This window comes from Gossypium arboreum, chromosome 12 (assembly GCF_025698485.1).
Source record: "Gossypium arboreum isolate Shixiya-1 chromosome 12, ASM2569848v2, whole genome shotgun sequence".
Lineage (NCBI taxonomy): Eukaryota > Viridiplantae > Streptophyta > Magnoliopsida > Malvales > Malvaceae > Gossypium > Gossypium arboreum.
In genome coordinates, this window is record NC_069081.1 from 112,189,750 (window position 1) to 112,217,258 (window position 27,509).

Here is a 27,509-nt window from a genome sequence, read left to right on the forward strand (position 1 = left end):
ACAAACTAAATACCTCGCTAAATTAAGCAAATGGTTTTTTGATTCTGCAGATTTTTAGATCCCCAACCAGAGTATTCTACATTCTGAGAAGCTAGTTATGGTCATTTGACACTGTAAATCCAAAATAGGACCCATGCATTCTACCATTGGAACCGCAATAATGATGGGAAAAAAGTGGCAACTAAGTCATTTGTATTTCACAATCAGTACTGGTGAGTACAATCCACCTTAATCTGCATAAGACTGTATATTAAATGAGGAAGCATCAAAGTCTGCAGTGAAACAACTAATGATAATTTCCAATAATTTTGCTGAAATTACCCCAGTGAACAAAGCATTTTTAGACTGTTTTGTTATTTTTCAAAAGTTGAGTGACTGAAATGAAACTTAGGTGACTGTTTTGTTAGCTACCTCAAAATTAAGTTACTCTTGGTGTAATTTACCCAAATTAAAACTACCATTAATAAAAAATAATTTTAGAAAAAAAATAAAAATCTCCACCAAAAACAATTTGTGTACCACAACCTATTTTAAGCAAAATACTAAACAAGCACTAACTTAAGTTGAGGCTTTGAATCTAAACAATACTATCTTGAAGTGAATGGTTAATCACACAGTGCCGTGGAAGTAAATGAGCATCCAATGAACCCCAATCCGGAATCCCACTATAGGTTAGGTGGTTAACTAACGAGTAATAGACAAGTGTTTAATTCGGCTGAAATAGAAAACTAAGCCATCTTTTTTTAAGTAATATTTTTCGCCGAAATGTCAACGCTCAAGCGTGCTCGAGAATCATCTTTAGCTGTCTTACACTGTAATCTTCCTACAAACAATAAAACCCAAACACCAGAAGCTATAGATTTCTCAACCCAAGATGCTTTCCACCAAGAAAATCAAGGCAACCCCTTCAAGTCCTACCCAGCCTGTATCATCGTCATCAGCTGATATGATAGCCAGCAACGATGACATCTTAACTCTAATCCTTCATCGCCTGCCCCTAAAATCCCTCCTCAAATTCAAGACTGTGTCTAAACACTGGCTTTATCTCATCACCTATCCCACCTTTCGTCCCCACCACAATTCCAAAGCCATTTCTGGCTTTTTGTGTGCCGTCTTTCAGATATTACCAATCCAAAATATGACGTCCTCAACCTAACTCCCCATTCCTCTTGTGCTCCCTTTAAGTCCCTCACTTTTATTGACGACCCATCCAGGATCAAAATCTTGCAATCTTGTAATGGCTTGCTGCTCTGTTGTAACTTTCGTCCTAATCGTCTCGACACAACTTATTACATTTACAATCCCACTACAAAGCATTACACACCACAGTTCTTCCAAGTACTACACTTTTGGTGTCAGTTTAGCCTTCAATCCTTCAAAGTCACCTCATTATAAAGTTATTTGCATTAAGAATTACGACCCCGAATTGCTAGATCATTACCAGGTAGAGATTTACTCGTAGAAAATCGATCCCTGGAGGCCTTCAAGTCGTCCATTCGTAGCACCAAGTAATGTGCAATTCGAAAACGGTGTTTTCTGGAACGGTGCTATTCACTGGGTCAGTGACTGGGGAGGTTGGCTATGTTTCGACGTTGAAGAAGAGCAAATGAGGGATATCCTAATGCCCTCTGGCGATGGTGACGTAAGGTTGTACCGGTATTTCAGAGAATCCGGAGACCATTTGCATCTCGTTGAAGTTTATGGTTCGGACAATTTACAGTTTGATGTGTATGAGATGGAGAAAGACCATTCTGGGTGGTTTGTGAAGTACCAAGTTGATCTAAATCCAGTTGCAGCAGCATTTCCTGAGATGGTTAGGGGCTATGCCGATCCAATAGACTTACATTCTTACGCGTTTTCAATACTATGTGTTGTTCATGAAGAAACCGATGAGGACTCATTCATGGTGCTGCATTTACCTAACAAAGCCAGAAGGTATAATTTCAAGGACAACAGTTTCAGAAAGTTGCATGATTTTGCTCCACTTCGTTCTAGAGTTGGGGTTGGGGGAGATAGTTCATTGGAGTTTGAATATTTTGATGCTTATCAATTCATTGAGAGCTTTGCTTGTGTGTGAGAGTGAGGTAAAAGTAAATGTATTATTTGTATTAGGAGATAGATTGTATTTTTTATTTAAAAATAGGTAAATTAGTCTATGTTAAAAATTTCAACTCGATAGAGTATACCTCATTTCATTGTGATGTACAAAAATTAATTTTAGTAATATAAATAGATAGAATTTTAATAAAATACTAATTTATACTTTAATCTAACATATAAAAATTAATTTATTTATTTTTTAATAGCAATATAAAAATTAATTTATTCATTTTTTAGTAGCAATAACAAAATATGGCGTAACTTTAGCGTGAAAGTGATTATTGGAAAATTCTAAGTGTTGCTTGATGCTACGGGAAAGGATTGTATGAAACAGTGACGTCACGTCATCTGTAGCCCTTTCTAATAGTTTTATGCCACATCAGTATTCTTATCTTGAATTTCAAGATTTTATCCTGAATTTTAGTATTTTAATTCGGATTTAATTTTTTTCAGGGTGAAATCCTGAAATTCAGGATAAAAATACTGATGTGGCATAAAACTATTGAAAATAGATGACGTGGCGCTACATGTTTTTTCTCAATGTAAGGTGTGGGTCCACATATAGGAAAACTGTACCCAGCGATTTGGGTTTGATTAGTAAAATTATGATATCTCACGCTATGTTGAACCTTCTGAGTTGCTGCTGTACATGAAAGTTCTCCACAACTTCATATCAAATTGAATCAGGCGCCTTGCAGACCTTGAGGTCAATGATTTTCCTTTAAAATATAACAGATAATTCCGAGTCCAACATTTTTACATATACAATGTCTGGTCTGTTTTTCACGTAAGAATCTCATGGTCAAAGAATCAAAGATGCTGATGTATGAATGCTGAGTTTTCCTTTCCAAAAAAAACCATACCAAGCTGCTATGTAATCTTCCAAGAATTGCTTGGCAATTGCAGAACAGCTTCCAATGACTTTTCTTGTACTAACCTTTTAGATAATTCAACCAGAATCCACCTCATATAAAGGGGAAGTATGGAATAGCCTTATGAGAATTTCAGGGTCTAGCACAACATACTGTGCACAAAAACAATCTCCATGGGAAAACTAGAGTTTTCAAACTCATACACCGAATCAAACGAGTTGATAGGCTACAACGATGATATTCTCATTAACGTTCTCATTCGTCTCCCAGGAAAGTCTCTCATGAGATTCAGAAACGTATCGAAACACTGGCTTTCTCTGATTTCTAGCCCCTACTTCTCTCGTTGTCTTAATCAAATCCCGATGTTTCCCTCTGCCATCTTCTTGCAGATGCAGTTATCTTTAAACAAGTCCAAGTACCACTTCCTTTCACTAGATAGAAACCCGGTTCGGGAGCCATCAGTTCAATGTTTCACTTTTGTTGATGACCCTGCAGGCATTAGGATTCTGCAATCCTGCAATGGCTTGTTATTGTGCTGTAGCAACAACCGGTTAGGAGAATACAACCGGAACTATTACATCTACAATCCTACCACACACCAATACACTACCCTTCCCAAGCCAGATAACAGAACTCAAAGTCCAAACACTATTTTCGGTGTTATTTTAGCTTTTGACCCCTTGAAATCGGTACATTACAGAGTCATTTTTGTTCGAAGTTCAGAGACATCTCCTCATCTTTATCAGCTGGAGATGTACTCATCTGAAACTCATCAATGGAGTTTCTCCAGTGAAATTTCCAAGGTTAATAATTTCAGTCAAGGGGTCTATTGTTGTGGTGGTATTCATTGGAGGAACAACTCTGGGCCTTTCCTACGCTTTGATGTTCATCAAGAGAGATTTCAAGAGATCCCAATGCCTAAAATTCCAGATGATTGGGACCAACAGACCAAGTGCAGATACTTCGGGGAATGCGGAGGTCGCCTGCATCTTATCTTAACAAGTTGCAAGCATAGTACCAGCCAGTTTAATGTTTACGAGATGAAAAATAACTTCTCCGGATGGTTTGTGAAGTATCAAGTCGACCTTAATGCGCTGATTTCAGCAAATCCGAAGATGACCCAAAGCAACTGTCACGCATTAGATCATTGGGATTATTATGCATTTAGAGTACTAGCCATTGTTGTTGGTGAAGGAAGCGGACAAGGGTCGTCATCGCCTTTCATGGTGTTGCATGTACCCGGAAAGGTCATTACCTACAGTTTCAAAGACAAAACTTCCACATTGCTCCATGATTTTGCTCCTGATTGCACAGACATTGAAGGTTGTACAACCTTCGAATATGACGATGCTTATCCCTATATTACAACTTTAGCCAATGTTTGAAAGTTTCAGGATTTAGCAAGCTTTTTAGTTACCAGGTAACCCCAAGGGTGTGAGCCTGGATGTTGTTTTGTGAAAATAGTGTCAAGTTTAATGTCAGTTTTAACTACCAAATAATATAAATGTTCATTACCATTGTTTGCGGCACCAACTATGGAATAACCACAGGCCCGTAAGGCTACAATTGTCTGATTGTTTGGCAAGACAAGGGGAAAAAAAAAGGAAAAAGAAGGGGTCCACGAAATTTCATATCGACCCAGATAACAATTTAGTGCAGAAATCAAGGGTTGACCAAAGGTGACAACATCCCCCCCCCCCAAAAAAAAAAAAAAAAAAAGTGATTGGAGCTCTTCTGGGAATAAGTCGAATGAATGAATCTCCATCACAGCTCAACTATATCTACATAAATAATATATATAGAGAGAGAATTCTCACCTACCAACTACCTATTGTCAATTGTCATTAACTGTTCCAGCTAAAACGATTGCAACACTACAACACACACACACAATTATGCAACAAAGATTTTGATTGAATGTAAATTGACTTATGTAGCTACTTGTGTCACGGGCCAGAGTTCAAAGCCCGTGACCATTGAACCAAATGCATCCGATGGAGGTCTATTACTTAGATGGGGATCATTTGGCCCACGTGAGCTGGCCCGATTCAAGGAACTGTTGGAGAAGCTTGTCGGATTAAAGTCTGGTTGGCCCGATCGGACTGGCCCGTTGCTTGAAGAGATTGAAGGTCCATCTACAAATATGGAAACATGATCTTAAAAGATATTATAATCTTAGAGATCTTAGATATGATATGGAATCTTATAAGATATTATTTTATAAGATTACATATCTTATCTAAGATATGTAATCTTAGAAGATATGATATTATATTCTTAAAGATTTGATGGTAGGTACCCTTTAATCTCGTCCGTCGATGTAATTGTATCTTGACCGTCGGTTTTGGGGGAGCTCAAGTATAAATAGAGAGCCTCCCCCTCATTTGTACTCACTCCATTCATTGTTTCATTATTCTTTGTGAATAAGAGAATAGAGAGCATTTACTCAAACACTTTGTGTGCGTCCCTTTCATTGTTCTTTATAAGCTTCTTTTGGCATAAGTTTGCTTCCATTTGCAGTCGGTGCCTTGGAGGAGTTCTTAAAGAATCCTCATTCGAGTAAAGGCTGACTTGGGCGAGTTTGGACGAGCGAATCGCCTAAGGCCGCACGGATTGCGCGACGAAAGGTCTAGTCCCGTGACACTTGAATATACAATTAAGTTTGTATATTATCAAATATTATGAAATGTTTCATAATAAATTCTCGATTTTCCATGATATCTACCTTTAATTCTCATCAATCCACCAATTAAGTTATTGGCTCAATAGCAAATTTGTGTGTTTCAAATTAATTGACATGAAGTTTAAATTTGGATCAGTAAACCCCTTTTCCATTATAATTTAATTGCTTCCTAGTATAAAAGAAAATCTCTTGAATTTAAAAATAATATAGATGGTGTTTAAAAAATGGACCAGATAACGAATTCCATCAATAAATATTGACCATAATTGGTCATTTATGTGTGCTTCGTCAGACCAAGAAATTTTCAAACACTGAACCAACCGGGTATTGCAATAGAATGGTTGGTCCAATGAGCTAGCACAATTAAAAGAGACGACTCGGAATATTATGGTTTTTCTCTTGACTTGATCATTGCCAAACTCAAAAGTCACGCCATTGGTATTTCCACCACCACTACTACAAGTCCATGATCATGTTCTTATGATCTTGCACAACCCAAGGCATTATTAGTTGTTCCTGCAATGTCTACACCAGCACAGTAACCTTTCTTCCTTTGTCTGATTTAGATACTTTTCTTTTAATATTTTGGTTCTAATTGTGTGTTAGCTTCAAATATAATCAGATATTATCAATCGTTGCCGCCTGTGAGCAAGTTCTATGGAGTGGCCTGTTTGATGACCACCTCCGCCTTCTATCTTGCCCTTTATGATCCCTGGAACATAGCTCTCTCTTACCAAGAAGTATTTAAACGTTTCCAGGTAAACTTGTAAGCTTTTTTTTTAATCAAATTTACAACTTGGAGAGCTCTTTTTTTTTTTTGGTTCATCATTGATATTCTTTTGTTGCAGGTTTGGAGGCTCATCACCAACTTCTTCTTCCTTGGGCCATTTTCACCCTTTTTCGCCATCCGTCTTATAATGATGTCAGTACCTAAATCTTTCGGCTCTACTCTTCTATGTTATCTAGAATTAGTGGGCTCAAGTATATGTCTCATGCGAGTATGCTTAACCTTTTCCATATTTAAAGAATCATACCTCTTTATACATATATGGACAAATAATCCAGACACATGATCAAGATACAAACCTTGCAGTATTATATTTAGTTAGAGAAGAAAATAGTGTAAAACATTTAAAGTTTAATTTGACAGAGCAAGATATGGTGTGTTACTAGAGAGAGTGCCTTTTGACAAGAGAACAGCAGACTATGTCTGGATGCTGATGTTTGGAGCACTGTCACTTTTGGTGAGTAACAAGTGAATTTAGCATACCAATCGACCTTTACCTACATATAAATATAAAAACTGAAAATAATTTCATACTACTGGTTGATTCTTTAGGTGATGGCTGCTATTCCATTTCTATGGACACCTTTCATGGCCGGTTCACTGGTTTTCATGATCGTCTATGTTTGGAGCCGTGAGTTCCCAAATGCACAAATTAGCATCTATGGTGTAGTAACATTGAAGGTACGTTGATAAGAGCCGAAACTGCAAAATAACAACTTTAGTATGGAGTTGGAATTGCTATTTTTAGAAACTGGTTCTAAATGTTGGATATTGGCAAAGCAGGGATTTTATCTACCATGGGCATTGCTAGCTTTGGATCTAATATTTGGGGCTTCTTTAATGGAAGATATAATAGGGATGGTTGCAGGGCATCTTTATTACTTTCTAACAGTATTTCATCGTCTTGCTGGTGGCAAATACGTTCTCAAGACCCCTCTTTGGGTGTATCCTTACTTTCCATTGTTTATTTTTCAGCTTACGATATAAATTTCAATGAATATAATCGAAACAAACTCACTCGTGATGGAACTTAAACCGCTTGGTATGAAGTAAATGTACGTTTATGGATTAACCAAATTTTAGTGGGATGTTGAACTGTGTGGTATAGTCCTTAATGAGCATTTGCAGACACAAACTAGTAGCGTACTGGGGGGAGGGAATCCAAATTAATTCTCCAGTGCAGCGTGACCCTTCTGCCGGAGTTGCTTTCCGAGGAAGAAGCTACCGACTCGATGGTAATCGAGCCAGAACAACTACGGCGCCGTCAGAGCAGAACCAGACCGATAATTCAGCAAGGCAGCCTAATTCAGGCGAGGGCGTTGCATTTCGGGGGAAAAGTTACCGGCTTAGTGGTCATTAACTGAGGACTCCATCTTTACATTCTACCAAGTTTTTATGGTATTAGTTTGTTCACTATGTTATATTTTGAAATTTAAACTATCCATTAACTATGATCCAATAACTAAGGTTTAATTTCTTGTACGATTTTACAAATGAAATGTTACTTTAATTCAATTTTCACTAATTATAAACAACATTATTGAATTAGCATAATATATTACATACACAATCGATTATATTAATCCAATATGAATATACATGTATGTATATATTTTTTAAATATGTACAATTAAATCAAAATCAAAATTTCATATAAATCTATGAATCACAATTTAAATTTAATATGTATAATTGTATCAAATTAAAATTTATGTATTAAATCACACATTAAACTAAATTTTATGTATAAAATTTAATATTAATAACTTTAATCTATTGCACTCTAATATAATTTATATATTTTGTTTTTATAATATCATTAAAATGCTGATTTAAATTTATTTTTAAGTATTTAACTGCCATACAATTTTTGTATTAAATTTAAATCATTTGACCAATTTTTTCTAAAGAGTAGTTTGCATTAATGTAAATATTTAATCAATTTAAAATGTTCTAGTAAACTAATAATATTAAATCTCAGGATCAAAATTATAAATAAACTAAAAATAGAGAAGATTGAACAAGAATAAAACAATGTTTTTAATTAATTTTATAGTGTAAAAGATGTTTTATTATTAAATTAATAATTTAAATTATATTATATAAAATTATTTTGTAATTTAAAAAAAGAAAAAGAAAAAAGAAAAAGATTGACCAGACTGAGCTGACCAAATGGGTCCAGCTAACATGGTGCGGTCTGTCCTTCATAGATTCATCCTCCAACCGGACTTTCCCTCCACTGTCTGCACCGCATGCTCTTGATTTCGTCGCCAAAAGTGTTTCCTTTCTTTCTTCCTCTTCACACCGCAATCGTTATGTTACAAAAACATTTTCTTTTCCTTCTCTTTTCTCTCTATTTCATTTCCATTCAATTCCCAAATTTTATTTTCCTCTGTGTTAAAGATTGCATGATGGGTCGAGGTTATAAGGTGGATCTCGAAAGGATTTTGACTGAGGCTGAGTTTAGGGTTTTTGCAATGAGCCTGTATCTGAGCGGAGATGGGGAAACACGTTTGAGTTTTTGACATTGATGAAACTTTGTTCTCCACTACGTTGAGCATGGTTATGGGTAAGGTTTTTTAATTTTTCATAATTTTGTTTGGTTGCTAAGAAAACGCGGGAAAGTAGAAGAAATATGGAATTTGGGTATCTTTTATGGGAGCTAGGATTAGAATTTTGAGACGTATACATTGCCTTAGGAATCTTACTAATAAATTTATAAAAAAAAAAAAAAGAAGAAGAAGAAGAAGAGAGAATCAAGCACCATTCACATTTCACACGAAACAACTGGTTGATTTCAGCAAAGAAATTTGCTTGAAATTTATGTATCCCTTTGTCTGTAATCTTGAGCTGTTTTGCATATTGGAAGCTGTTTGGGAATATGAGAAATATAAGCAGACATGCACTGGATTTGATAGTTTGATGCAAAAGATTAGGCAGAAACAAATTTTTGTGCTTTGTTATAATTCTATCATTTTTCTCACCATTCTTGCAGGAGAACAACATTCATATTAATATGGCTTTGGGAGGTTTACAAACTTGTTCTTTTTAATTGTTGCTCTCTTGTGGGACTGAAATTGCTTAATTTCTAATGCGGGCGGGTTTCATTGTGAATTTGCAGCTTGGAGATTTTCGATCCTGTTGAGTTCAATAAGTGGTTATAGAGGAGATGGCACCAGCAATAGAGCCTAGCCCACCCTAGCCTGAAACTTTTTGAAGAAGGTTTTAAATTTGGGCTCTAAAGTTTTCTTGCTGACCGGGAGAAGTGAAAAGCAAAGATCTATGACTATTGAAAATTTGACTAAAGCAGGGTTTCGGAGCTGGAACAAGCTTATTTTAAGGTGAGCATCATTACTCATTACTCCTCCGTTTGACGTTTGTGGATTTGGTTATTTGTTACTTATATATCCTATTAAATGACATATATTGGACTGCAAGGATATTTTTCTCGGATTTTTCATAGACGCCTTGTTATTGGAAGTTGGTGTTAATAGTTTGCAAAGTTAGAAATCCCGCATTGCAAACATAATATAAAGTATAATTTAGGTAATTAAGTTGGGTGGCTAGCCCATTGTGTGCTTACCAATTGGGTTTTCGGAAAAGACTTCTAATGATGAAACATAGATTCACTGCTTTAAAAATATAAGGTTTTAAGGACAGTGTATCACACTTTCAAGTTTATATTTTATTTCCCTCAATTTTTCTTTCTTGCACCACAATTTTACAACAGTAGGTACTATCTATATGATGGAGTAGGTAAATGTTACTAGTTTCTGTGCCATGATAGGCTTTGGTCCCAGAGTTTCTTAATTTTCTTTTCAATCTAAACTCGTCTTCGCTGTATATTTCTTTTATGCCAAATAAACAGTAATAACTCCTGTATGGAGTGAAATCAAGGAAGAATAAAGGAGAAAAATGAAATTGTTCTATCGTATGGGAGAATACATTCGGTTTATCTGTCACTATCTCCTTTGCCAACTTATGAATGCGTAAATTTTCTAGTTTCTCCAAGTGTATATAAGGGAAGCTTGTAGATCAACTTTGGTCGAGCTTATAGCATGCCTCGAAACAATGGGATTTTTCTCTAACATGAATGATGGTTTCCTAAATCGTGCCTTTGTTAGGAAAGGAAAGCGGGGAATAGTATTGTTCATTGAGAAAGACAGTTTTCCATAGAACGCATACATGTGCACCACAATAACTTTCAAAATGGAACATAAAATGCGATTGATCTTCCATACCTCTGCTTTGATGCTTGAAAACATTGTTCTTTCCGGGTTCACCTGCTTGGGAGGGACATCATCACTCTTTTTTTACAAGGATATGAACGGTTCTTTGACTTGTTTGAAACATGGTCTGAACTCTGCTGGCAACTCTTCCATTTAATTGCATTAACTATGTAATAATGCTGTTATTAACTGAATCATTTAGCTTTAAATCGCATCCTTTGAAAGTTCCAGAGGTGCAAAATCATTCCCTGGATTCTTTTGTTACCTCCAGACCTCAATTCATTTTGTTCTTTGGTTTTCTGTCATCTATATCTGCTCATAGAAATATTTAATGTTGTCTTCACGCTTTAAATTACGGATGCTTCAATTGCCAACTAATTCCCATATTTTCATTCCGTACAGAGACTTCGAAGTCCACGGCAAGCCAGAAACAGTGTTTAAATAGAAGAAGAGGACAAAAATGGTAGAAGAGAGATATAGTATTGTTGATGTGTGGGATCAACGAGAAGACATGGAGGAGGATGTAGTGGTGTTGATGGAGGTCGGTTCACCTTGTCTGGGCGGAGAGCCAGAGAATATTGAAAGTAAAGGTGGTGGAGGTGAACGCTGAGAGCAGAGTAGCAGAATGGAGGTCAGAATGTTGAAGAGTCAGTTCCTTCCTCCTCATTCTGGGGGTTATTTACAGGAGAGGTCCCATGGTAGATGGCATTAACGTGTCAGACCCGCTATCAGGTCATCATTGTGAGATGCATGGAAAGGATGTCCGTGGGACATATTGTCATTCCTTTTGAATTATGGTATGGAGTAATTGAGCCCACACGGGGTTCGGTGGCCTCAAGAGTCATGTTCTTAATAAGAGATTGGGTGCCTAGAGGAACGAGTGGTGGCATCCTTCTAGGGAATGGGTCGATAGCTTCTTTGAGCAGCTTCATCCCATTTGGTGGGATAGTTGAAACGGAAGGCAAAGCTTCTAATAACTGCCCAATCTATAGCGGGCGGAGGTCAGTCCTCAGGTAGTCTATTGTGTGTCTTAAATCGGTGGAGGTATAACAAGTATTTAAATGATAAGTAATAAACAACCAAATAAAAATCAAAGTTATGCCAGATTATTGGTATCTTTTCTGTTAACACAAGGACTATAGCAATGACCGAGTTTCGTTTCAAAAACTCATTAACTGCAAGATGTTGGAACTGACAATTAATTAAGAAGTGATGGATTGATAGTTTGTTGATTGAAAACCATTAACTTCCCTCTAGTTTTTCCATGGAATCTATTGTCATTTTCGTTCTGATAGTGACCTGAATCCAAAGTCACTGTTTCCTTACCTTTCTCCCACAAGTATCTGCAGATGATTACGTATAGTGTTCCATTATTTTATGAGGACCACATCGCCAAAGCCACCCTTCGGCTTTACCATTCAGTCGCTTCATTGGTCCCTGCCTTACAACTAGCCCCCATCAAACAGTGAGGAATCTTTCTCTCTCCCCCCTTCATAATTCAAAACAAACAATTGTTTTAGGATAAAAATATTGAACTTTAAATTCGTAGCAGGAATTTCCACTTCCACTGTTGCCTTAACACAAGGGCAGCATATGTGTTTAGTCTAGCAACTGAAAGTAACGTTCCCAATAATCCAAATCATTAGGTTATAAAATCTAAAGATATTTTTATACTATAATGAAGTGTATCTATCTATACTTAAATGGTTGAGAGGGTGAACCTGTCTTTTTCAATTAAATCAATAAAAAAAATTACCATAATGATGCATATAAAATTTTTGTTTTTACCACTTAAACCAAAAACAATTTTTAATATTTATGTCAACTTTAATTAATATATTTTTCACACATTTTCAAAAAAATTGTCCCCAACTCTTGACTGATATTCTAATATTAAAGAAAATGTGTTGCTGAACTATTAAATCTAAAAATATTTTATAGTGCGAAATTTGGGGGAAAAAAAATGAAGCAATACATATTTCATTTACTCTTTCCTTTGGTCTTCAAATCTAAATTAGATTTGCATGTGCAATGCTTCATTTTCAGATGCCAAAAGTTACAAATTCCCATTCTTTCTTCTTCTTCTTTTAAAAAAAAAAAAAATTAAAGTGAGAGAGTTCATGTGATATTGTGCTGTTGATCAGACAAATATGAAACCGAAAAATGAGTTGTAATTCACTGGATGGTTCTCTTAATTTTCATTTAGGCATATTGTTGAAACATAGAAGTATAATGTCCCATTATCACATGTCATGTGCTGCTTCTTTTTGTTATTTTTAATCATATTGTTTTCACTATTTTTAATCATATCCACTTGGCCAAAAAGTTCAGTCGAATGCTTGTTTTTTTTTAAAATTTTTTTATATATTTTTTTTAAATTGAGCTTATCATCGTTTTCTACAATTAATTCACATCCGCTCGTCTGGGTTGTCTTAGTACTATATTCATCATTCTTTCTCAACAAAAACAGATCAATATTTAAGAAAAACGGAAACAACATGGGGCTTCAAATATTATAGCTTAATTAATGTAGCTGAGAGCAAAAAAATCTGAAAATAAAACAGTTACATGGGGCTCCAAATATATTCATTTCATTTAGAGTTAGGTAAAAAATTATAATTAATATTTATTGTAATTAAATTTAAATAAAATAATATCATTTTGTTAAGGTTAATTGAGTGGGAGAGAAGATTAATAGGAGGGACCAAATCTAGTCAACAATACTTAAAAAGGGTTTTGTTGTTACATTTTTAAGATATTTATAATATTTCAATAGATATAATTGAAAAATTATAAATGATTCAAAAATTATATCAATTGGTTACTAACCAAGAGTTGTCATTATTTATAGTGATAAGTTATATCAATTATTAATTAAGAGTTATGATTATTCAACTAAATATCCATTGAATAATTATGTTATTCATTGGATAATTATGTATCTATGAAGAAATATAAGGAGTGAAATTTCATTTGTATAGTACATAAAAGAAAAAACATAGAAACAAAATTTTTTCTATTCTCCTCCATATTTTATATTCTTAGATTTTCTATATAGAATTGGTGTAGAATTTTTTTTATAGAAATTGATATTCTTGCTATGCTTTGCTCGGTATTTAGAGAATTGTTTTCGCAAAGTGCAAAATATAAACAATCATTAGGTTTTATTGTATCATCAAAGTTTATTTTCAACTAAATCGTTTGTATAAGTGAAGATAAATAGAACACTAAAAAAAAGTATTGATACATACGTTGATATCTTCATTAAATTTTCATAAATTATTTTATCTACCACACACCAATACTCTTAGACAAATTTTATGATTAAATAATAAATTGAGGTAAGATAATTAATTGAAATTATAAAGAAAAGTTAATGGCTCAACTTGTGGTAGATAAAATTATTAAATTGAAGCAAGGATGATTAAGTCAAATAGAAAGGAATTTGACGGTTTTAAGTAAAATTTCCAAGTTAAAATGTTTTGGATAAAGAATATGAAGGTGAGATAGCTTGACTCTGCCTGATTAACCACTATGAAAAGATTTACATAATATATATGATTGAAGAGAAGGGATATGCCTGCCAATGGTTAGAAACCCATCAAATTTTTATTTTTTAAGTTAATTTGACTCCTCACAAAGTAATAACCTACTTTATCATGAATCAGGATAAGTTGAGTTCGGATTAATATAAAAAGTTTATTCCAATCTAAAAATAAACTTAAAATTTTATCAAAGTCTAATGGATGTTAACTTTTTAAATCTTTCAAATTTAAAAATATATTATATTAAATACATTAACATAAATATCTTCTAATAAATTAAAAATACGTAAAAATAAAAAATAAAAATCTTTATAGATAGTTACAATTTAACAAACAAATATCTTTAAAATAATAATAACATTAACAATAAATTAACAGTTATACAATATCCAAAATAATAGCAACAAAATAGTACAAATATAATAATTAAACAACAACAAAATAATTAATTTGGGCTAGACCAAATTCAGGCTAAAAAAACCTACTCAAGTCCTGGCCAGTTTAAAAAAAATATTTTATTTTTTTTTGTTCAAACTCATTTTTCAACCTTATATTTTTACCTAAATCCTTTTTAATTTTCAAACAGGTTTTTGAATGCGAACGAGTAACCCGATACATGATGAGATGTAATATCATTAGTTTGGCTTGCAATGCGTGGGTCCCAACACAACTCATCAATCTACGCCGTTAATTTGCATTCTGATTCCTCCTTTAACCAGCATCAAGCATTCTGACATCATCACTTCTCTATTGTGTTTACCAACCCGTCGCTTTTACTCACACGTGTTACTTTTCAGTTTACATATATATATCCACAGATATTATAATCCACAACCACATTTCCATGCTATTTTTATTTCTTACTTTATACGTAATTATTCATTAAAAATTAGTTTTATCTTTCTAAAATCGTATTCCTTAATTCTTCTTTTACAATCATTGAACTCTAGGGTTGAACCAATGTTATGATTCTTGTAAAACCATCAAAATGATGATTTTAGATTTATTGCTTCCTTAATCATTGATACGTTGGTGGTGGATGATTTGGTTTTCTAAATTAGGTGTATAATAAAATTAAATTTAATAATAATAAATTAAAATTTTACGAGTTAATATGATTAGTTTAGATTTGAGCCGTACTAATTATATTATTGTTATGATCTTATAACTTACCAAAAAACTAACAATTTATATTTATTTTTTTTTTTGGTGAAAAGAACATGATAAGGAAGACAACTTTAAAAGACTTTAAGATAAACTAAAAGCTCGATCCTGCCAGATGAGCTTAGCCACCACATCAGGAGGGACTTCAAAAGTCTGAAGGGAGGTCTGCCAAGAGAGGCCGATCTTCGCTAGCTTGTCAGCAACTAGATTATACTCTCTAGGAACATACGTGATTTCTCACTATCCTTCAGAACGCAGAACTCTTTTGACTCTTCTAAGCAAGGTAATGCCAGATTCCATATTTTCTTCCATATTTAAGGCTCTGACCACCTCCATATTGTCCGTCTGGATCCTGACTCTCTTATACCCCTTATTTAAAAGTATGAGAATGCCATCAAGAATACCCCAAAGCTCTGCTTCAAAAGGTGAACATCTGCCTAGATAATGTGTGAACCCCAAGATCCAATGTCCATCCCGATCACAAACGACTCCACCAGCTGAGGCAATCCCAGAAGATTTGGTTACAGCTCCATCCGTAAATAAAGACACCCAATCTTCTGAGCAATGGCGGTGAATCTTTAAATGCCTGAATCCATTATTGGTCTCAAGCAGAAAAGATTCAAAATGTTGAGCCCAACTAAGAGACGATTTGATAACATCTAGGGCCGTCCAATCAATATTTTGGAAGATGAAAAGATTTCCGTTCTTCCAAATTCTCTAAGCGATTAGTCCAAAGAGGCACGACCAAGTAATTCCCTTATCCTGCAACTTAAGCTGGCAACAAAGGTCAGTTGAAAACCAAATATGAAAAGGGTCAGAAAAGAACCTGGCTTGCTTCTCTATAGGAACAATAAGCTTCCACACGTCCTTAGCCTTCGAACAATCACGGAGCACGTGCATGATATCTTCATTGGCATAATCGCACTGTGGACACTCACTACTTTGTCCAATGCCTCTTCTGGCCCTTTCAGCATTAGTAAAAAGTCTCTGTTTAGCCACAATCCAAAGGAAAAGACGCACCCTCTGAGGGTTTTGATACTTCCAAAAAACCTTCCAAAAGTCATCTTTAGGACTCCAAGAATTTCCCTTTAAGGACCAATAAGCACTACGAACAGAAAAGGATCCTGATCCAAAACGAGCCCAAATGATTCTATCCTCACCCCTAGCCGGATGCGGAGGAGGAATGCTAACGATACGTCTGATTATATCCTCAGACAACCAAATACGGAGCATATCTACATTTTAGGAACCATCGTGAAGCACCCAATCCTTCAGAGTACTATCTAAATTAAGTCTATTCTAAGCAGAAACATAGGAAAAAATAGGCCCAACATCAGGTATCCAAATATCTTTCCAACCCCGGATTAAAGAGCCATTCCCTACTGACCACATAAGATTCTCATGAAAAAGGGGCCACACCTTAGACATAGATCTCCATAAATGAGAGCAGTTGCTTCTATGAATAGATTCAGGAAGCTGATTTTTCCACCCATATTTTAAGCGAAGAACTCTTACCCACAAGGCATCCTTACGAGAAACAAGGTTAAACCCAATTTTCATAAGGAATGAATTATTCTGATCTTGAAGGTGTCTAAACCCCAAACCTCCGCAAGACTTGGGCTGACAAATAGAATCCCAACCAACCAAAGCGGTTTTAGTATGACCAGCTGTACTTCCCCAAATAAACTGTCTAGCAATCTTCTCAATCTCATCACAAACCCCATTAGGAATTGCCAAGGGCTACATGAAATAGTTAGGAATAGTAAGAAGAACAGATTGAGCGAGAGTGACCCTACCTGCAAAAGAAAGTTTCCTAGCTTCCTAATTTTGAAGTTTGCGCCTTACTTTATCCACCACAAAATTCAGAGTGCTCCTAGTAACCCGGTCATGCAGAAGAGGTACCCCAAATATCTTCCAAGGTTAGGAACTTTTTGAAACCCAAAAAATTGACTGATCTGATCACAAACACTAAGACCCACTCCTTTAGAAAAATACATATTACTCTTCCTTGTACTAATCTTATGACCAGAATAGTCACAAAAGCATTGAAGGATTTCCTTGAGGACTCTGGCCTGATTCATCTCCGTCTTACCGAAAATGACGAGATCATCAGCAAAGAAAAGATGAGATAACGCCGGTCCCGATCTGGATAAGCGAATAGGACTCCATCTATCGGTTACGATGTCTGATCTGATCAAGTGACTTAGCCAATCCATACAAAGGACAAAAAGAAAGGGCGATAGGGGACACCCCTGCCTAACCCTTCGTAACGGCTTAAAAGGCTTAGAGGGAACTCCATTCCAAAGAATCTGCATGGTAAAAGAAGAAATACCATCCATAATTACCTTCCTAATTAAATCAGGTATCCCTGCAGCAACAAGAGAAGCATTTATGAACTTCCAGCTAATCCTATCATAAGCTTTTTCCAAATCCAACTTAATAGCCATCCATTTCCTATCATCTTTTCTACTACGCATCGAATGTATGACTTCCTATGCGATGATGATATTATCAGAAAAATCATTATAATGCCTCCCCCCATATTTGTATTCCCATGATAGTAAATGGGCCACCAATGGAATAAAAATCATTATATGATTGAATTTCTGGAGAAATGAAATAATGTCCTGGAAAATAGAATCAAACATTTACAAATTTGACAACACATTTATTCTGTTTATTGCTACTTTTGTTTAAACATGTAAAAATAATAAATATCTTTTCATGTTTTATGTTATATAAAAAAAGAAAATGTCTGTAAAAGATGGAGAACATTGAAATTTGTTTTTGTTTATATTTAAAAAAAATTGTAAAAAAAAAAAAGAAACTAAATTTAGGAAACCTTTAGATTCCAACATATGAAGCAAGCCAATGTCTGAATGATAAAGATTTCTTCTAATTTGAAATCTTAATTGATATGAATTATTAAATGTATGGGAAGGGAAAAAGCAATCTTAGCATATCAATGGTAGTAGCTATGCAAGGTGTAAGGTGTAAGGTGTGGAGTGTGGAACTGGAATCTTAAACCTTTTCTTTCTTTCTTTTTTTTTTTTTTTTTTTCAATCCTAGTGACTTTATTTTTGCTTTTCAATTTTTTAACTCAGTTGAAATAATAATATTATTTTTACAGTCAATGTGTAACCATGAAAATATCTTTATTTTATAAAATAATTTTTATTATTGTCTATTTTTAGGTTTAATGATAAATTTGGTTATTAATATTTACATGTTTTATCAAAATAGACTTAATTGTATTTTTGAGTCTTTTTGGTCATCAATCTTTATTTTTTTTCCCAAATTACTTTTTTAATAGATTATAGACTTAATTGTACTGTTAAAAAATTTAACGGAATGATATGAGATATTTTTAATGAGATATAATTTATTACTTAGATAACCCGATAATATCATTTTGAAAACTTTTAGATAATTACATTTATTTTCTTTAAATTAAGAATTATTTTTTATCTTCATGAATTATTTATTTTATTGTTTTCCACATGTAATTATTTTGTTAAGTTATCTCAATAATAAAATATTCTACTTACATCATCTGTTAATTTTTAAAAGGTATTTTCATCAAATCTGCTAAAAAACAATTTAAAAAAAGAACAAAAGTTTATAATAAAAAAACTCAAAAATATAATTAAGTCCATTTTGACAAAATATGTAAACATTAATGACCAAATTTATGATTAAACCTGATAAAAATAACTCAAACCTTTATACTTTACTAATAAACTAAAGTATGATTTATTATTTATATCAATCTTTTATTAATATATTGATTGCACAGTTGGTTAATGTAGTAATAATAAACTTTTAGAAAATAAAATGTTAGAATTCAAAATTATATGGGTAAATTTATAATTTTAGTCCCTTCTTTTGCTCAATTGTCCAAAAATATTTGAAGGAAACGGTAAAATTGGGAGCAGCAACAAAGACAAATAGGGTAGTTGAGCCAGTTTAATAAGAAAAAGGGTCAAACAAGATTATAAACCTTTCACATTACAGATCCAAAGTAATGTGTTTTTGAGTTAAATTCTTTTCTTTTTGGTCCTAAAAATCAGTAGTTCGCTAGAATCTTGGGTTCCACAGCTCCCCAACAACAACAACAACAACCAAAAAAAAAACCCAAACTTCCTATTTTCACTACATCACCTTGATCTTCATTCTCTAACAAGCTGCAATCTTTCTTTCCTAAAAGAATCAAAATTTCGGAGAAATGATGTTAAAACTCCTCCTTTCATTATCTTCAATAGCTTTCTTCTTCATTCTCGTACTTGTCTTCATCTTTTACCAAAAGAGGGAAGCGACAAATGATCAGCTGGATGACATTGAAAGCAAAGGGCAGAAGCATGATGAAGAAGAAGATGATGGGTCAGAAATGGAGGACGTCATCACTTTCAACGGTGGAGAAGACCTCACCATATGTGACATTCTCGATGCTCCCGGTGAAGTGATTGGCAAATCCAACTATGGAACCGTGTATAAGGCCTTGTTGCAGAGGAGTAACGTGGTGAGATTGCTTCGGTTCTTGAGGCCTGTGTGTGCCTTGAGAGGTGAAGAATTTGGTGATGTGGTTCAGATGTTGGGGTGCATTAGACATCCCAATTTGGTGCCTCTTTTGGGATTTTATGCTGGGCCTAGAGGAGAGAAGCTTCTTGTTCAACCTTTTTATTGGCATGGCAATTTGGCTCAGTTAATCAGAGGTACTCTCTTCCTTTTTCCTTTTTCCTTTTTCCTTATCGTCTTATTTTGTGTTTGGTTTGGAAGAAAATGCTGAAAATGTAGATAATAATAATAATAATAATAATAATAATAATAATAATAAAACATTGATTGAATGTTAAATTCTGTTTATTGGCTTAGCTGAACTGAGCTTCATATCTTTTGAAGCTCAAGTTTCTCTCTCTTTTTTTATTGTCAAATTTACTCATTTTCTAGGAAGAAAGGAAGACAAAGGAAAGATAGATTCTCCTTTCGATTCCCCCAAACAGAAAACCCTGAAGGAAAAATTGAAAAAAGTAGCTAACCAGTCAGGTGGCTTAATTAAATTGATATTTATGTTTTTCTTGTACGTTTTTGACATTTTCCAAATCTCAAAATGATACTAAAAGAATGAAAATTGTTAAAATTTGTCCTTAAGTTCTTGTTATTCAGTTTCATTTCCAATTGTTAGATATGGCCGGGGGTTTCTTTTCTGTAAAGAAAAGGTCCAACATGTATTCATTGTGGGTTAACTTTTGTTTTGTGTGTAGATATATTGTATGTCGAAATTACGCTGTTAGCTGCATAATTTGATTGTCGGCACCTACCTCTGTCCTTTTCCCTTCACTTTTCCATAACTACATTTCAATTGGAAATACTGGTTTGAGTTTTATGGCTATGTTTTTCTCTTGCAAATCTTATCTGATAATGTTTAACAGACAAGTTAGGACAATGTTTATGTTGGATGGACCGTTTGAATGTTTTAATATTTTGAATGGACTGTTTATTTGGGCAGATGGGAATGTGGAATCTCATAGATGGGCAGTGATTTACAAGATTTCCATTGGTATGGCTAGAGGGTTAGATCATCTACATACAGGATTGCAAAAGCCAATAGTCCATGGAAACCTTAAGTCTAAGAACGTACTTTTGGATCGAAATTATCTGCCCTATCTCTCAGATTTCGGCATACACCTACTCTTGAATCCTACCTCTGGTCAAGAAATACTTGAAGCTTCAGCAGCTGAGGGCTATAAAGCTCCTGAGCTCATCAAAATGAGGGATGCAAGTCCGGAGACTGATATTTACAGTCTTGGGGTGATCTTTCTTGAACTACTTTCGGGGAAAGAACCGATAAATGAAAAGCCAACACCTGATGAGGATTTTTATCTGCCAAACTTCATGCGTAATGCAGTTCTTGATCATAGAATCAGCGATCTGTATCATCCAGACCTACTTCTGAGGAACAACAATGATAAGGGAAATCCGGTTACAGAAGAATCCTTTCTTAAATTCTTTCAGCTTGCCATGACTTGTTGTTCTCCTTCTCCTACTCTTAGACCGAATAGCAGACGAGTACTCATGATGCTCGAAGAAATCGGGAAGTAGGAACTGGTAGTAGTTCATTCTTCATTGGTCTTGGTCGGAGTTTCTAAATTTACATTTTGTTAATCCCCTTTGACGGTCATGGTAATAATGTTAACAACGAAGACAATGATTTATACCGGAATAGCAAGAGTAGGGTAATCTTTTGAAGCTAAAAAGATAGAACATTGTGTTGATACTTGTGGAGAAAGTGTCTTCTCTCAGGGTGCTCCCCGGAACCTAGAGTGGTGATCTTTCAAGCATCCAACTGAAGGTCATAGAATTTCTGATTGGTATCCGATCTAATTCAGTTACGAGACACGAAGGCATGTAATACGGAAGATGTTTCATCTTGATTAAGTGACCAACCGAATACCGGAATGCTTATGAGCTACTACCATAGGTGATTTCTGGTCATTCATTGCGGGTTAGTTTCCATCCATTTCCAAGAATTCGTGATTGTTTGGTGGGTGGTTGTTCATTCTGTACTTTCTTGAACAGCAACACCATTGTCATTGTTATAGTTGACTAAATTTCTCCTTTTTTTTTTTTAAGAAAAAAGAACCTTGCTGTGAATGAACTCAAATATTATCAAATGTTCTAATTGTATATTCAATTTGTATATTACTCAACTACTGCATGCTTTGATGAAAGCATGTTCCCATTGTATCCTAAACTTCAGGACCAGATGCGAATAAGCAAATAAGGCCTCGAAATACTTGCGCTGAAAGTTTATGTGCTTGAAAAAGCTCACCATCCAGATTCCAGATGCTCTCTTTGCCGATTGAAGTGAATGTAAATGCCGGGGTCTAGAAATAGCATCAATAATGGGTTCAGAAAGAATTTCAGGGAACACCAGAAGACAAAAACCTGGGAAGAACATATACCTTATGATGTTCCACAAAGTCGAAATTCAGGGGGTTTCCGCCTTTCCTTGCCAGCTGCGTAAGATGCCTGCAGGTATTGATTAAGAGCCATTACAGAAAAATCGTTTTCTAGACAATGAAGAACTATGCAGAAACAGTACAAAATTTGCAAATGCACTGATGTAAAAGGAAATGAAAGGACCAAATAGAGATCCCAAAAATCCTTATTGAGAAAAGCAAATGCGGCAAATTACCAGAGATATAATGCATGAGGGCAGTCTTTAATTAATAAAAGATGTAGGAAACCATCTGAAAGGTGTGCATCAGCCACTAAACCGTCAGGTGCCCTTTCATTTCGGTTAGACATTATGGCAGCCCCAACACTAAGAAAACGCCCTTTAGATTTCAACCATCTTGCTTCTGGTGAACTTATTGCAGGCGGGATTCTTGTTGAAGAATAAACTGGCTTTGTATTACACACATCGCAATTAGCTCGGCAAATAATTCTTTCAGATTTTTTTCGTTTCAAGCTCCGCACCCTACTAAACATCCTACTTCCATCTAAAATTGAACTATCTTTTTCTGATTCAACTTCCAGGTATCCTACTTCTGCTTCGTATGACCTTTATGAAGAAAAGAGGTTATCATGACTTTGCATAGTCAGCTAAATATCGAATATTAAAAGGTGGCATTTGCAATAATAATATTGCTCAGACATGCCCTGGGAAAGGGAAATCTCAAGCTGAAAATTAATGACAGACATTAACAAGCTAAAATGAAAATGAGATCTCTAGAAAGCTGAAGTTGTTTGAAGACTTCGAGTCCAATAATAGCAGCCAAATCCAGCTCAAATATCTTACTAAAAAGGGGGCAAAAATCTCTTGTCCTAAAGCAAAGCGAGGTGAAGGGAAAATTCTTCCACGATGCATTATATACAAACAAAAAGAACCAGCTTCAAAGGCCTCACATAACTGAAGGGGAACTTATTATAAATTTCAGACTTAACTGCAATTCTTCTATAACTAAATTGGAACAAATGCTTGAAGCTGATTATCTTATTAAACGCTATTGCCCCCAAAACCTAACATCATTAATCTACAAACTCGTTAAGTCTAGATGACGAGAAATACCTGTGTTTCAAAAACACTTTAGTTCCCGCATAATCATAACGTTTGGGGCCCATCCAGCGGTATTTTTCACTCTCTGTAATGACATCTCCATAAAATCCATACCTGATAAATTTCACTGATGAGTTGCAAAGTGACACTAAGGGTAATTGTTAGAGCAACAAAAGAACACAAGCACACTAAAATGCCTTTCAATTATCATGACTGTGCTTGAAAGGTTATTAACCAGCAAACAAGCATGCATTCAACAACATTTAAGACATTTATATGCCAATACTCTCACAGAACCATAACACTAGTTATAACAAGAAACTACCCAGCAAAAGAAGCCGCATAGCGTACACGAGGTTCAATCTTTGAGGTAGACGTAGTTTTCCATTTTACAACTTGAGCAACATCAAGGCACAACTTTTTACCCAGGACAATGTGCAGTGCAGACGTTATAGGATCTCGAGCACCAGTGGTGCTGCAATAAAGAAATCAACAAAACAATATAAGTAGAAATCAAATGACATCTATGATTAGCTCCAACAATTTTCAGTTAGATATATGTTTTAAGCACGTCAGCACTACAAATCACATGCCATTTTCCTCATAGAGATGTGATACCTAACGAAAGTTGTTATTACCTTAGCTATAATTACATCAAAGCAAGGTTGTGGGGCAGATAATCTGGATAAAAATCCTAACATTTAGTACTTAGCATAAGAAACAGTTCCTAGGACTTAAATCCTTAGCATAAGGGGCAGCTCTTAAGAATTGGACTCTCAAGTCTATTTGCCAGCCCAAGACATAAACCACCCATGGGACCATGGGCCCTACACTTGTAGGCTAGGTGGGCTTAACATGTGAGGCATGGAATACCGGAGGCAAAAAGAAAACAGAACAGCAAAGAACTTTTTCAAATGCTATAAAATCCTATATTCCATCTAACATCATGTAAAACATCACATCTAAAACGAGAAAAAGGAAAAGAGACTTTTAGATCACACTTAGTTATATGCGAGTATTTGACAAGAAGAGGCCTGTTGATAGAAATCAATGTAACTTGAAGTCACCCAGTAATAATATTCACTTCTTTCTTTAATGTTTTTCCCTCCCAATTTATCACCACTTGCCACAGTGAGCAGCCACTTGGTGCAAAAATGTAAAAGCTTAGGGCAGTATCCATATCAAAAGGACAATTCAAAGTTGGGCAGGTGGACTGTATCCTGATATTACAAATAGTCGCCCAAAATGCCTGCTGCATGCATCCACATGCAAGCTACAGACCTAACCTTACCATGTTGAGCCTTAAAATAGCAGAAAACCTAAAGAAGGAATATTCATAAGGATGGAAGAATATACCATATAACAATAGCATCTGTTGAACCTGCAGGAATTATTCCAAGTCTAAGCCTCTGGTTAGGGAGTGGATTCTCAATTTGATCTGCATATCAAAAAATTTGTTTAGGTTTCAAGCATTGATAATATGTAAACAATATAAAGACACCATTTCCGCCACTATATAGAGAGTTGCAAACAGAGTTTCATTGTCATGGTAATTTGTAAGAATACAGTAAAAACTAACCTTCAATGTGAGAACCATCATTAGTTCCTGTAAAAAGAAGCAAACATGGTTATACAGGATAAACAGAACAACCACAAAGTTGATTCTTATAGAAATATGGTTATCATGAAACACACTCAAATGAGAGAATCCTGATTCATTATGAGCCGAACTTGAGAGAAGAGGATCACTCTCTATGTTGTTATGACTCTCAGAATCTGCTCCATTTGGATCATTAACTAAGGGGTTGCTGTTATTCCCCAGAGCATCAAGAAAATCTGAAGGGATAGGAGGGAAAGGAGCTTTATGCCTTGAAGAAAGAAACCCGTTAAGGATTTCATTGAAGAAACCATCACCACCCTGCAAATTGACATGAAAAAAAATCACATTTGTTTATGTATGGTACTATAATTGTCACATAGTGTTGTACCAATAGGTTAAAGCTTAAAAAACAGAAAACAGAACCAAGCCCGCCCAAAAATTAGGTTTTTGTTGAGTTAGGTCATTCGGCACTCTTACAGCCTACAGAAAGCTTTGAACTAAATTTGTACCACTTAAACAACAAAACATGAACCTGAAGTTAAAAAGAACAATCTTTTCCATCAAGTTAGCAACTTACCTATTATGTGGTATATTTGGTATAGTTATTCTAGACAGAGAAAAGATGCATATGGTACCATAACATGCAGGTATCAAGTCACTTACAACAGCTAGAACACCATCATATGAATTCAGCTCTTCATTTGTGGCAGATGTCATCACATCAAATGCATGCCCCGCCCTCTGTGTTACTATCACCTGAAATTGAAACAACAGGTTATTATAACTAGCCAGGCATGCTTGACTTAGTAATAGGTATTAATTGAACCTTTATAACTAGGATTAATATGGTTTAAATTTCCATGATAAGAAAATATGACAATTAATGGGAAAATGCAACAGTTGATAATGTTAGGAAAATAATGCAATAACATCTATCTGCATTTGTTATGGAAGCTTACCTTTGTGTTTATTTTAGCACGTGAGAATATAGGAGCAACAGTTTCCCAGATCCTCCGTCCATTCCCTTTCCCACTCATTGGATGAACAAATACCTTATTAAATGGGAAAAAATCTCTTAAAATATCTTCAATTTCTCGTTGGCATTATATCTTGAAACGAAAAACTTTTTACATACTATAGAAGATATATACCAGAAGATTCTTTGGTCTCCCAACTTCCTTACTAAGAGAATCATTAATTTTATTCACCCACATTTGACATGTCTGCAAGTCCTTGTTACCAAATTTGTAAACCGCCAAGCTCCAAAGGCAAGGCTGTGACTTAGACTTTTGAAAAGTATGCACCATAAAGTGGTTCATCTGCAGCAGTAAGTATGATGAATTAGTGAAAAATGTTATCATTATATAAAATGAGACGAAAAAAAACAAACAAACAAACAAACCCCAGAATCATGAGATTCATTCCCCATGAAACACTCTGCAGCAAGTGGGAGATCTGATTCTTGAATCACATCACTGTCTATTATCTCTACGGCATAGATATCAGAGAATTTTAGCTTCGTTGCCATTTTAGTTGCCATTCTAGGAAGAAATTTAATTCCCAAACATGTTGATCCATCCTGTTCCAGTAATTATGAAGAAGCCATCAGAAGCTAATTATGACCCTATATTCGTGTAAAAACACAGCTCAAAGAAGCGGAAAACAATGGAGGATTCTTTCATTGATCAAAAGGTATTGAAACAACCTACCTTAAACCATAGTGTATTGTAACGTACGATAATTAAGGAGAAACTATCTTACAACCTAAACCAAAATTAGATTAATTTCTCAATAATCAAAGGGTAACGCAGCTCATACACTTCAAGAAGGTAAAGGGCAAATAGACAAAAGGCAATTTCAATATCATCCAAGAAAAACAAATGAATAACAAAATGATGGGTTGAGATCAAATGAACAGAAAAACAAAATTATATAACAGTAATAATAATAATAAAACTAAACATGAAGAGGTATGATAATTAAGAAGAAAGAATCAATAGACAAGATAAAACGAAATAAGAACTTACATTATCCAAGGAATAAAGCGATTTCCAAGACAATCCATCTGAATTAAGAGTAAGAGTAACCTCTCCAACGTGATCCAAGAACAAATTCGAACTCAAAACGGATGTTTGACCCTCAGCGTCGACATTTCGTTGGGATATATTCCCAGAATTATAAACACTTCCATTTATTTCCATTAATTAGATTAACTAGTATACAAATTTTCTTTGGAAAAATAAAAATTGAGATAAAAAATCACTAGATTTTTTAAAAAAAAATTAGTTGGAATTAAAAGCCCTAAACCATGCTTCATATACCAAAAAAGAAACAAGAATGACGAAGAAGAGAGCTAAGGTTTTTATTTTGTATTGGCGTTTACTTTTATAAGGTCCGAATGGAGAGATCGGGTAAATTGCATTCGGGTTTGGTCCACCCTCAACACGAAAGGCATTCACTTACTATTCAA

General features: G+C 34.8%; 5 protein-coding genes and 1 long non-coding RNA gene across 6 annotated transcripts; 5 read left to right on the forward strand and 1 right to left on the reverse strand.

The window, feature by feature from the left end:
- The first annotated feature begins 765 nt into the window (after nt 1-765).
- LOC108477503 (F-box protein At5g07610-like) lies at nt 766-2,077 on the forward strand. The gene is made up of 3 exons (XM_017780050.1): nt 766-925; nt 1,121-1,338; nt 1,463-2,077. Exons 1-3 carry the CDS (start codon nt 766-768, stop codon nt 2,075-2,077), a joined length of 993 nt encoding a protein of 330 aa, XP_017635539.1.
- A 1,019-nt stretch (nt 2,078-3,096) lies between these two features.
- LOC108478979 (F-box protein At5g07610) lies at nt 3,097-4,505 on the forward strand. Its single transcript, XM_017781425.2, has one exon. The coding sequence runs from the start codon at nt 3,146-3,148 to the stop codon at nt 4,355-4,357; it is 1,212 nt and encodes a 403-aa protein (XP_017636914.1). The 5' UTR covers nt 3,097-3,145; the 3' UTR covers nt 4,358-4,505.
- A 717-nt stretch (nt 4,506-5,222) lies between these two features.
- On the forward strand, nt 5,223-7,977 carry LOC108478552 (derlin-1.1-like). Its single transcript, XM_053023422.1, has 7 exons — nt 5,223-6,193; nt 6,278-6,413; nt 6,504-6,577; nt 6,806-6,899; nt 6,995-7,123; nt 7,226-7,386; nt 7,571-7,977. Exons 1-7 carry the CDS (start codon nt 6,177-6,179, stop codon nt 7,800-7,802), a joined length of 843 nt encoding a protein of 280 aa, XP_052879382.1. The 5' UTR covers nt 5,223-6,176; the 3' UTR covers nt 7,803-7,977.
- A 614-nt stretch (nt 7,978-8,591) lies between these two features.
- LOC108478391 (uncharacterized) lies at nt 8,592-11,910 on the forward strand. The gene is made up of 3 exons (XR_001870296.2): nt 8,592-9,011; nt 9,564-9,783; nt 11,074-11,910. It is a non-coding gene; the product is annotated as an uncharacterized LOC108478391 (long non-coding RNA).
- A 7,391-nt stretch (nt 11,911-19,301) lies between these two features.
- Nucleotides 19,302-22,087, forward strand: LOC108479320 (putative kinase-like protein TMKL1). Its single transcript, XM_017781850.2, has 2 exons — nt 19,302-20,092; nt 20,887-22,087. Exons 1-2 carry the CDS (start codon nt 19,606-19,608, stop codon nt 21,477-21,479), a joined length of 1,080 nt encoding a protein of 359 aa, XP_017637339.1. The 5' UTR covers nt 19,302-19,605; the 3' UTR covers nt 21,480-22,087.
- Nucleotides 22,022-27,418, reverse strand: LOC108479319 (ceramide kinase). The gene is made up of 13 exons (XM_017781849.2): nt 27,067-27,418; nt 26,442-26,618; nt 26,191-26,358; nt 25,999-26,091; nt 25,703-25,795; nt 25,135-25,357; nt 25,019-25,045; nt 24,796-24,877; nt 23,765-23,914; nt 23,452-23,553; nt 22,576-22,944; nt 22,343-22,409; nt 22,022-22,264 (listed from the first exon to the last, which is right to left on the reverse strand). The coding sequence occupies exons 1-13, from the start codon at nt 27,238-27,240 to the stop codon at nt 22,127-22,129; spliced, it is 1,863 nt and encodes a 620-aa protein (XP_017637338.1). The 5' UTR covers nt 27,241-27,418; the 3' UTR covers nt 22,022-22,126.
- Between the last annotated feature and the right edge of the window lie 91 nt (nt 27,419-27,509).

Bases quoted from the DNA above. Each gene is read 5' to 3' on its own strand.
- LOC108477503 (XM_017780050.1), top strand. From the start codon at position 766: ATGTCAACGCTCAAGCGTGCTCGAGAATCATCTTTAGCTGTCTTACAC. The intron at 926-1,120 runs GTATCATCGTCA...GCCGTCTTTCAG, and splicing joins CTTCAAGTCCTACCCAGCCT to ATATTACCAATCCAAAATAT. The intron at 1,339-1,462 runs GTACTACACTTT...ATTTACTCGTAG, and splicing joins ACACACCACAGTTCTTCCAA to AAAATCGATCCCTGGAGGCC.
- LOC108478552 (XM_053023422.1), top strand. The intron at 6,900-6,994 runs GTGAGTAACAAG...TTGATTCTTTAG, and splicing joins TTGGAGCACTGTCACTTTTG to GTGATGGCTGCTATTCCATT. The intron at 7,124-7,225 runs GTACGTTGATAA...TTGGCAAAGCAG, and splicing joins ATGGTGTAGTAACATTGAAG to GGATTTTATCTACCATGGGC.
- LOC108478979 (XM_017781425.2), top strand. From the start codon at position 3,146: ATGGGAAAACTAGAGTTTTCAAACTCATACACCGAATCAAACGAGTTG.
- LOC108479320 (XM_017781850.2), top strand. From the start codon at position 19,606: ATGATGTTAAAACTCCTCCTTTCATTATCTTCAATAGCTTTCTTCTTC. The intron at 20,093-20,886 runs GTACTCTCTTCC...TTATTTGGGCAG, and splicing joins TTTGGCTCAGTTAATCAGAG to ATGGGAATGTGGAATCTCAT.
- LOC108479319 (XM_017781849.2), bottom strand. From the start codon at position 27,240: ATGGAAATAAATGGAAGTGTTTATAATTCTGGGAATATATCCCAACGA. The intron at 25,046-25,134 runs GTGTGTTTCATG...TTCTTTTTACAG, and splicing joins ATCAGGATTCTCTCATTTGA to GAACTAATGATGGTTCTCAC. The intron at 24,878-25,018 runs GTTAGTTTTTAC...TTTGATATGCAG, and splicing joins TGATGGTTCTCACATTGAAG to ATCAAATTGAGAATCCACTC.